Source organism: Trichechus manatus, unplaced genomic scaffold (genome assembly GCF_000243295.1).
Source record: "Trichechus manatus latirostris isolate Lorelei unplaced genomic scaffold, TriManLat1.0 scaffold00040, whole genome shotgun sequence".
NCBI classification, from domain to species: domain Eukaryota; kingdom Metazoa; phylum Chordata; class Mammalia; order Sirenia; family Trichechidae; genus Trichechus; species Trichechus manatus.
The window spans coordinates 18,644,694-18,655,314 of record NW_004443976.1 but is presented as its reverse complement, the minus strand read 5'-3'; the positions used below and the strand labels follow the sequence as shown (position 1 = coordinate 18,655,314).

General features: G+C 44.1%; 1 protein-coding gene across 1 annotated transcript; it reads left to right on the top strand.

Moving 5' to 3' along the window:
• Window positions 1-5,617: 5,617 nt before the first annotated feature.
• Window positions 5,618-8,369, top strand: LOC111820509 (vacuolar protein sorting-associated protein 53 homolog). Its single transcript, XM_023731175.1, has 3 exons — window positions 5,618-6,125; window positions 7,582-7,686; window positions 8,196-8,369. Exons 1-3 carry the CDS (start codon window positions 6,015-6,017, stop codon window positions 8,364-8,366), a joined length of 387 nt encoding a protein of 128 aa, XP_023586943.1. The 5' UTR covers window positions 5,618-6,014; the 3' UTR covers window positions 8,367-8,369.
• Window positions 8,370-10,621: the final 2,252 nt, after the last annotated feature.

The following is a 10,621-nucleotide window of genomic DNA, read 5'->3' as shown; positions in this document are numbered from 1 at the left end:
TCCTCAAAGGTTTCCACTACCGGGTGATGAACTTTCACGGGTGTAGCATACTAGCCTACCCTGCACCTCAACAACTCATCAATGACATCAGACAGCCCATAACACCCCAGAATTACCTCTGAGGCTCAGACGAATGTGGTGATGGCCACCTCCTGCCCAGTGCCCCATGCCTATGGAGATGAACAGCTATTTTCAAACATGAAAACCAACAGATTTTCATGATAAATGGGACCTTTTACTTCACTTCCTATAGACAGCTGCCAGGTCTGTTGGACTAGCTCCTGCCTTTTCTGACTGAATTGCCCTTTATAAAACCTGAGACCAAAGTTTTCATGTGTTCAGCTATCTAGTGAGGACAGAATTTTATTGTGACTGTCCAGGGGATGAAAATGTCATATCTCCCTAGATATAGGGGACACTAGAGAATTATGTCTGGTTCATTCAAAACTCCTACCACTTAAGACTATACAGTTATTTATGCCTATAATATATCTCCAGGAAGTAAAAAATATTCCCAGATGTTTTCAAACGTAATGGTTGATCTTTGGTTTTGACAAGGCTCTCAAAATTTGCTACATGGAAAACAAAGTTGATTCCTCAGCAGGCCTCACATTTTTAAAAAAACAGTTGCCATCTAGTCAATTCTGACTCATGGCATCCCCAAATTATGAAATCTTTCCAGTAAATAAAACTATAGAAAATAATGTAAATGATACCAGCTCACCACCCAGCTCAGTAAAATCTTAATGTGTTTCCAGATTTGCGTTAGATCTTTTCTTTTTTATAGTAAGTCAGTAATTATAGTTATTGCTGAAGCCAACTCTGGGTCCCTCCCTGCCATTCTCCTCCCTCTCTGCTCCAAGGTAACTACTATTCTGATTTTGATTTTTATCATTCCCTTATGTGTTTTGATATGTTACATGTGTGTATATATTCATAAATAATGTATAGTTTTGTTCTGCATATTTTTAAACTTTATGTAAATGGTACTATACATATCATTTCCGCATTAGCTTTTTTTGTGCAATATAATGTGTTTTTTTTGAGATTTATCCATGTTGATAGATGTCACTTTGAGTTCATTCATTTTAACTTTATTATCATATTCTGTTGCATTAATATACTACCATTTGTTTATCCATTCTACTATTGATGGACATTTATACTATTTCCAATCTTTTGCTTTTACAAACAATAATGCAAGGAGCATTATTTTACATGGGCAAGAATTTCTATAAAAGATGTAAATGTTTTGTTATGGGATATGTGCATCATCAAGTGAGAAAATATCACTATATTTCCCCCAAAGTGCTTGAACTAATTTATGCTCTCCTCACAATTGTGAATTTCATTGCTCCATATCCATGCCAATACTTGGTATTATCAAACTTTTTACTTTTGCCTATGTGATGGCTGTAAAATGATATACAATTATGATTTTATTTTGCATTTACCAAATTACTAATAAGGTTAAGCATCATTTCATATACTTTTGGGGCATTTGAGTTTCCTCTTTTGTGAATTGCCTGTTCACATTCTTTGCTTCATTGTTGTTGTCGTTGTTATTGGGGCTGTTGGTCTTTTTCTTATTGATTTGCAGGAATCTTTATGTATTCTGAATATTATCCCTTAGTCAATATTGCAGATATCCTTTCCCAGTTTGTAGCTTGTCTTTTTTTTTTTTTTTTTAAAAAAAAAAACTTTTTCTTGACTTTTTATAATAATGGTCTTATACAATATTTGTCCTTTTGTGATTGACTTATTTCACTCAGCATAATGTCCTCCAGGTTCGTCCATGTTGTGAGATGTTTTGCAGATTCATTGTTATTCTTTAACGTTGTGTAGTATTCCATTGTGTGTATGTACCATAGTTTGTTTATCTATTCTTCTCTTAACCCTGGTGGTGTAGTGGTTAAGAGTTACGGCTGCTAACCAAAAGGTCGGCAGTTCGAATCCACCAGGTGCTCCTTGGAAACCCTATAGGGCAGTTCTACTCTGTTCTATAGGGTCGCTATGAGTCGGAGTCAACCTGATGGCAGTGGGTTTGGTTTTTGGTTTTGGTTGATGGGCGCTTAGGATGTTTCCATCTTTTTGCTATTGTGCATAATGCTGCAGTGAACATGGGTGTGCATGTATCTATTCATGTCACGGCTCTTATTTCTCTAGAATATATACCTGGAAGTGGGATTGCTGGATCCTGTGGTATCTCTAGTTCTAACTTTTAAAGAAAGCGCCATACCGTTTTCCACAGTGGTTGTACCATTTTACAGTCCCACCAGCAGTGTATGAGAGTTCCAGTCTCCCCACACCCTTGGCAGCATTTGTTGTTTTCTGTTTTTTTTATCATTGCCATTATTGCCAGGGTGAGGTGATACCTCACTGTTATTTTGATTTGCATTTAACAGCTAATGGGAGCCCTGGTGGTCCAGTGGTTAAGAGCTACAGCTGCTAACCAAAAAATCAGCAGTTTGAATTCACCAGCTGCTCCATAGAAATCCTAGGGGCAGTTCTAGTCTATTCTGTAGGGTAGCTATGAGTCGGAATTGACTCGATGGCAACGGGTTTGGTTTTTTTGGTAACAGCTAATGATCACAAGCATCTCTTCATGTATTTGTTGGCCACCTGAATGTCTTCTTTGGTGAAGTGTCTGTTCATGTCCTTTGTCCATTTTTAAACTGGATTATTTTGTCTTTTTGTTGTTGAGGTGTTGAAGTTTTCTGTAAATTTTAGAGATTAGTCCCTTGTCAGCTCTGTCGTTCCTAAATTTTTTTTCCCCAGTCTGTGGGTTCTCTTTTTGCCCTTTTGGAAGTCTTTTGATGCATGTGTTTAAATTTTTAGGAAGTCCCAGTTTATCTTCTGCTGTTTGTGCATTTTTAATTATGTGTGATAGTCTATTTATGCCATAAGTTAGGGCCCCTAGGCTTGCCCCTGTGTTTTCTCCATGATCTTTATTGTTTTGGGTTGTGTGGCTTGTCTTTTTACCTTGTTTATGTGTCTTTTGATAGAGACTTAATTTTATTTTAAGGTAGTAGATTTTTCAGTGTTTCCCCTTGTTTGACATTCTTCTCCTCCCATAATAAAACTAAGTTCGTAAGTTTTTCTTTTTCTATCAAGATTTTTAATCCACCTGGAATTTGGCATACTTGTTTATGTACTGGGTTCTCTCTGAGGAAGAGCAGTAATCAGGTCCAGCGGTCTCTGAGTGCCGTCGTGTGGAATCGGGTACAGTGTTCTTCTAATGTGGGGCTCTTTGTGTGGCCCTCAAGCCATTCATGCCAGGCTCTTCTTGGATGCTTGGGTACCTTTCTCTGTGAGCCCATGGCCTTTTCAAAAAGCAGACACCAGGATAGTAAGAATTTGCATCTCTGGAAACCTAGAAAGGTCCGAAATGCCCCAGTGCTTTGCTGGCTTGCAGTTGAATGACCTGCAGGGTTAGGCCTTTGGCTAACCACGTCACTGCACGCAAGTGTTCCTTCTTTAGTGTAGCCTTTCTCAGCAGTGTTCAAGGGCAGTATTTCCAGCTAAATTATTCTGAGTCAAACATAAATGTCTTCCCCATGTTTTTATACCACCATCAAAATTAGAATCACCATCACCATTAGATTAATAGTGTTTATCTTATAAATGAGTTTAATAAATGAGTTTATCTTATCTTCAGTGGTTAATTTTCCTGTCTAAAGGAAAGTACAGGCAGAATCTGAGGATGCAGTTTTGTAGGGCCTGAAGCAATCCCACTCCATGCCTGCTTGATATAATTATGAAAGGCTTTTTATTAGGAGCAGGCAGTAGCAGATATAGATCTTGTCTTGAACATAAGATTGACCAGTATCGTCAGAGTTGTAGTGGTGGCAGCGGTGGGGACTGTCACCCATAGGTGCTTTTCTCTGGTTGGTTATACAGTTCCATTCTCCTGTACCATCTGAACAGGCCAGAGTTGGCCCTTCTAGGCTTCAGCCATTTCTATGCCACCTGGTTGCCAAGAGCAGCAGCAGGTTAGAAGTACATGAGGAGGTGGCAGAAAACAGTGTGAGCTCTGAACCAACACTGCCCAGTGGCGTTTACCTGGACAGCAGGGATTTGAGCTACAGCTTGTAGTTCCTGTCTACCTCATCATCTAATCCCGTCCATCGTTTGGGATGCCAGTAGCAAGTTCCTTAACCTTTGAAGCTTTGGTTTTCTCATCAATAAAATGGGGACAATAAATGGCAGGGTCTTGTGAAGACTAAGTGAGATCAGGCAGACCTAGTATCCATCATTCCTGGCATTTGCTGGGCCATTAGGAAAGTTGGTATCCTTCCAAATAATTGGCATCCATAGCTCTTAACCACTGTGCTACCAGGGCTCCACTGGCATCCAAGAAGGGAAAAAAGAAAAAGGCTGATTGTTGCCAAAATACTGATGTTTAGGTTTGGTTAAATCTCCTACATTCTCACTAGCATCCACAGAAATTCAAAATATAACAATAATGAGATATCATTTTTGACTACTGAATAAGTAAAATGTTTATAATTTTCAGTGTGTATGAGGGTGCAATCTGCACTGCTGACAGGTGTGTTAATAGGTACGTTCCATTCGGAAAGCAGTTGGAAGATACGTATCAGAAACCTTAAAAATGACCTCATTCTTTGATCTGCCCCAGACTATATCCTAAGGAAATGCCATTGATATACCTACAGTTATATTTAGAATGCTGTCCATCACAGCATTTATGATTTATAATAGTAAAAATCTAGAAACAAAATAAATAGGGAAATGGTGTAATAATGGCCTGGGGGCCAAGGTGTCTGACCTCCTCTAACTTTGCAAGGAGGAGAATCATTATCAGCATCAACAGCCCAAGGCTGATTCCTGAGGCAGAGGTCAGACATGCCTCTACCTTCCAACCTTTTTACCAATTCTGACACCAGCCACCCCTCCCATGGCACTCTCTTCTTCTCTGCTAGATTTGATAATTTGTAGCAGTGGCCCACACAGAACTCAAAGACCGTACTCAAGATTACAGAGTTCATTAGGGAAGCAACAAGGTGCAACTCAAGACTGAGATCAACTTGGAAGTAACAGGAACAACTCAAACGCAGTTCCTCAATCAGGACAGCTGCTTCTCGCCCTCTGCCTCCGGGTCCTGCTGGGGGCCTTCTTGCACATTGGTTACAACTCTTAGTTCCATAGGACAGCAAGTCTCACCACAACTCTCTCACCTGTCTCCTGGCTCCTGCCGTCTCGCACCACCGTCCCTCGTGCCACTGCTGCACCCTCGTCTCTTGCTGTCTTCCATGTTACAGCTCTTCTCTCTCTCTCCGTGTCTCCCTTTAAGCCTCGCCAGGTGGCAAAACTGACCAATCCTCTCGTTAGGGTTCCATACACCTTATTTGCATGGTCCCTCCACGAATCTGATTTATATCATTAGCAAGCTATCCAATCCCATTGGTGGGCCACAGGCACCTCATATGCATAGCCCCACCCAGTCATTTGGTGGGAGTTACAAAGACTGTGGCTAGAAGGGCCGCATTAAGCAATTCATTGCACCGCAGGCCACCCCCTGGCTCTTCTAGCCAATGGCTAGATATTTTAAAGTTATACACACACATACTCACACACAGCATAGAGAACTGTATAACCGTTAAAAATCATGACTTTTTAAAAGACTACCTATATGGGAAAATAGGATACAAAAGACTTCACATATTTAAGTGGGAAAATACTGTGTATATACAATATCATTTAGTTTTATTTCTAGATTGATTTTTTATACACACACACAGACAGGAAGGAATTATACCAAGTTTAACTGTTGTTTTCCTGGGTAACGTGATGAGAATTATAATTACTTTCTTCTTTTACATTTATGTTTATTTTCCAAATTTTCTGCAAAGAGACCATATCACATTTACAATCAGAAAAAAAGTTTTTAATCAGCAGTTTTTAATCCTCCAGGTGTTATGTCCATACTAAGTGGCTGGTAAGTAATATTCTGCTTCACTCCACAGCTGCTGCTAGACACCCACTCCCTGAAGATGGTGCTGCTCGACCTACCCTCCATCGGCTCACAGGTGGTGAGGAAGGCCCCTGCCAGTTACACCAAAATTGTTGTGAAAGGCATGACCCGGGCTGAGATGATCCTCAAGGTGACTGATGGCTGTGTCTTCCTCAGGGCTTCTTTTAACAGGGGCTGGTTATTTGGTCGCTTATTTCAAGGAATATTGGTTTTGAAAGCGTAGGTTAGGGCCTGTCCCCACCTGTCCCAAAGGATGACGCACATTCTTTGGCTGGACTGGATTTTGGCCTCATCAAATATTGTTGAAAGTCAGTGGACTTGGAGTCAGTAATTCTTTCTGACAAATGAATTCTTTGTTGTAATGAGATCCTTCGTCGTAGGATTTGGCCAAGATTGGAAGTTATGTTGCGTTGCCACTGTGAATCAGTGTGTAAGTCAGGGATCCCTTTGCTTCTCACAGGAATTTCAGCCCCTGCTATCAGTTTCTACCTTCCACATAAGCTTCTTTTGCCTTCTATATGCTGCCACTTTAAAAGAACCTGGAACAGATGTAGTCACTGCATCTAATCAGCAGATGGGTTTATTTTTTGAAAGCCCCATTTAACAAAATATTGTACGTGGAGTGATGATGTTGAGACTGTCTGAAGCCCTGAGCATCTGATTTCCGCCTGGACTTGTTAAAAAGGAAGAAGGGCCTATTTGGAAGGGACGGGAAGGCTAGAGAGCGAATAGTACTCCCATGAGATGGTTTTAAAAGCCCAGGGCCTGCAGGCTCTTCAGGTCTGTTTCACAAACAGAATGACTGAAATAATGGCAGGAGTAAAGTAGCAGCGGGAGCCCCAGCATCAATGGGACCAGGTGAGGGTGGCTACACAGAACTTGTGCTTATGGCTCCAGGAAATTGGAAGCAGCCTAGTCATTTTCTTACCCAGCTGGTTTTCTTACTGGGAAGGAAGAGGAAGAGCGCACACGATTTGGGAATTAATCTGCAGAGGATTTCTGAGTGAACTACTCCTTGCCACTCATTGGTACTTTCTCAGGAATTCAAAACAAAATCAGTCTGCTGGCGGAAGAAAATCAGAGACTGCGTTCCACAAACTAGGGAGACATGAATTTGAGTATTGCGATGCCATTACTTTCCTTCTGTTTGTGTATTAATTGAAAATTTAAATGACGTTCCAGATTTTAAGCCTTCAAAAGAGTGAGGCAGCTTTGGAATTTTTGTTTTTGAGAAAGTCAGCTGAAGTTGGTTCCTTTTGCCGCCCATTTCTCAGCAATAATATGTCAAGACAGATGGAGCAGGTACCACGTCATACCTATGAAATGTCCCAAAAAAGAGACCCTCTGACACAGTGTTTCCCAAATGGTCCTGACTTCTAAAAATTCACCTGGGACCCCACCCAGGCCTACTGAATAAGAATCTTCAGAGGAGAGACATGGAAATCGGAGCCTTTAAAAGCACCCCAGGTGATATTTATGATTCAGCAAATCAGTTTGTGGTCAGCTTGCAGTTAAGGAGAAATGAGTCCCTGCCCACCAACCGTGAGTCTTCCTGGAGGGCTGATGTTGTCTCTCTCCCTTGGTAGGTGGTGATGGCACCTCATGAGCCACCAGTGGTGTTTGTGGACAACTACATCAAACTCCTTACGGACTGCAACACAGAAACCTTCCAGAAGATACTGGACATGAAGGTTAGCTTGGTGTCTTGTGTCCACCCCTGCTCATCCTTCTCAGACTCTGGTTCTCAACTGGGGGCGGGGGGTGGGATCTGGTCTCCTGGGGAGCTTCCTCAGAATATGCCTGACGCACTCTGCAGACCGGACTTTCAGAAGCCTTTTGAGCAGAAGGGTCCTGGGCATACACACTTGATGATTCTGGTAGCACCTCCGCTACCCAGCCAGGCTGGGGGTAGAGTGCGTAGAATGAGGAGCAGGAGTATTACCTTCCCCACAGTGTTTACCCGTCTTTTCTTCTCTCTCGACCCCTTCTTCCTCTCCTGTGTTTGGAACCTTTTCTTCTTCTCCGGCTTTTCTCCCAGGCTGCTTCCCAGGGCTGCTAACTCCTCTGAAGAGTGTTAGTCCTCAGCCTAGAGCAGTCCTGCTATTTGCAGAGCCTCAGCTAACAGAGGGTCCACAGCAGGACTTCCCCTCCCTCTGGGGCCCAGACTTCATGGTGGCTCTCCTTTCTCTTTGCACCTCAGGGGCTGAAGAGAAGCGAGCAGAGCAGCATGCTGGAACTCTGCCGCCAGAGGCTCCCCACCCCGCCCTCGGGGGCAGAAGGCCCCAGCTCGCTGTCGCTGATGGCTCCAACGCCAGAACAGGAATCATCTCGCATCCGGAAACTAGAGAAATTAATTAAAAAGAGACTGTAGGAGATACAAGGGCTGGTGGCCCGCAGCACCCAGTTCCCCAGAAGCCTCCTGGCCTCTCCTGTTCTCCCCGTGACTCTCAGATCGTCAGTCGCAAGACTTCCTGGGACATTGTTAGTGTGTTTCTGCCATGCCCTCTTTTAATTCCTACCTTAATCAGAGAAGTGGAGTAAGGGCTGGGTTGTAAAAAAAGTGGTTTAGGTCATCTCTAATTCCTGAAACAGGCAGCAGTGGCTGAGGCCCCCTGTGGCTCAGTTGCTGCTCCCGGGCTGCTCTTACCTGGTCGATGTTCATCGACTCCTGTGGTCTCACTGCTGCAGTCACACCCTTGGGCTTGTGGCCTGTTCCTTACCATGCGCCATGCAGGCAGCTGGGTGAGAAGGCCTGGCTCTCACCCCTTCCTCCATCTGCTACTGTTTGAGGTTACCTCTGCAGCCAGAACCCTGAGACTTTGCCTCTTCCTCCCTGCGTTTGGCTGTAGGGCCTGAGTTCATGAAGTAGCAGATTGCAGGTGTAGGAAACTAGCCTTTGTTTATGAAGGGCGTGGTGATATGAGCATTCTTCCCTGTAAATCCCAGCATCCTGGTACATGTTTTGCTTCTGGTTCTTTTTGTGATTTGGCCAAGTTGTCCTGTGTTCTCATTTCTCAGTAATCTCTAGTTCCCTTTCTGTATACTTCTAAGGGGAGAGAGCCCCTCTGTGTCTCACCAGGAGGCTGTCTGTGCCAGGTCTTGGAAGCCAGGTGTCCTACCTGCTGTGGGGCTTTCGACCTGTATGGGGGCAGACCCACATCTGCCCTGAGAGAGAATTCCCTGAGAGGGAATGCCTGTCTGAGGGAAAGTGGGAAGCTTTCCTGGGAAGAATGTCATAGATGCTGTCCTCAGATGAAGCTGTGCAAAAGCCCAGGAGGCCTGTACCTGCCAGTCCCCTCCTACCCATTCATTTTCAAATCCAACATACTTTCTAGAGTCCTGAAACAACAAGCTCGATGTGCAGCACCCGAATGACATGTCACTTGATTACTAATGAAAAATAACCTGAGTCCGTGGACACGCTGGAAATGGAACATGGATCTTAAACACCAGGCTTGGAACAGCCCCCGACGCACCCTGGGCCCCGGCCTGTCCACCCTGGCCTGGCAGGCCGATACTCTTTTTGGAAGAGAATTGCCTCCTAGAACTGCTTCTTTCCTCCTCCTGCACCAAGACAGCGGGCAGCATATCGGGCAGTGTTGTCCTTCACTTGAAGCACAGCCTGGGTTGACTGTGGCCACAGGTGACCGCTGTTGGTTTACATGTGTTCAGGATTCTAACTGCTGGCCAGGTGTGGGGAGAGCTAAGGAGGAAGGTGAGCTTTTTACAGAGAATGTACGTAACAGGCTTCAGGGTAACGTCAGGATATCAAATCAAACTCAAAAGCGAGTACTGAAGGCAAGGTAAAGTTTCCTGAAAATCCCTAAAACTTGTAACACCCATACAGGAGAAAGCGTTAAGTGTGAAAATTCGACCAGAAAAATGGACTATTTCTTCCCTTCTTGTTTTCCCAATATAAGCACTTTCCACTATTCTCTTTCCCTCTCCCTCAGCCTCCTTAGTCCCAGCTTTGATCCAGGGCCTCATTTCTTCATTGGCTTCCAGCCTTTTCTTGCTGTTCAGTGTGACGCTCATGTTTTGAGCACTTTAGAGTCCGGAACACTGAGAAGAAAATAGCGGAAGTGGTGGAAGAAGGAGGCGGGGCCTTGAGCTGAGCTCTCTTAGGACAGGATTGCTAAATAAGAAAAGGGCAGGATGGGGGCACTTGGGAGAGCACCTGGGACGCTCAGTCAAGAGATTTCCTGTTACCGGGACAGTCTCCGTCTTGCTCTGGGAAAGTTTATGGGCAGCGCTAATTGAAGTTCACATTCTCTGCCCCACTCCTGAAAGGGGTGGTGGGCCTGCCTCCAAACAGCACAGCAAATCCCGCCGTCTGTCATCGACCTGGGGAGCCGGGAAAGCTAGCGACTCCCGCCCCTGGTTCTTGGCACTTGGTGTTTACAGATCCACACTTTTCTTTTTGGTTCTTTCTTGACAAGCCATTTTCTGGATGTCTCCACAACGGCACTGAGACGTCAGGCTGCTTTGTTTTCCCCGCTGGTGGTCACAGCCAGTGGAGTTTCCTGATTTATTACGTTGTCAGGAATCTCCAGGGAGCCAACAGATGTCAGTAGGAGTTATGTTAAATGTCTCATTGACAGGGACTGAATGCTGTGTTTGTCCTAC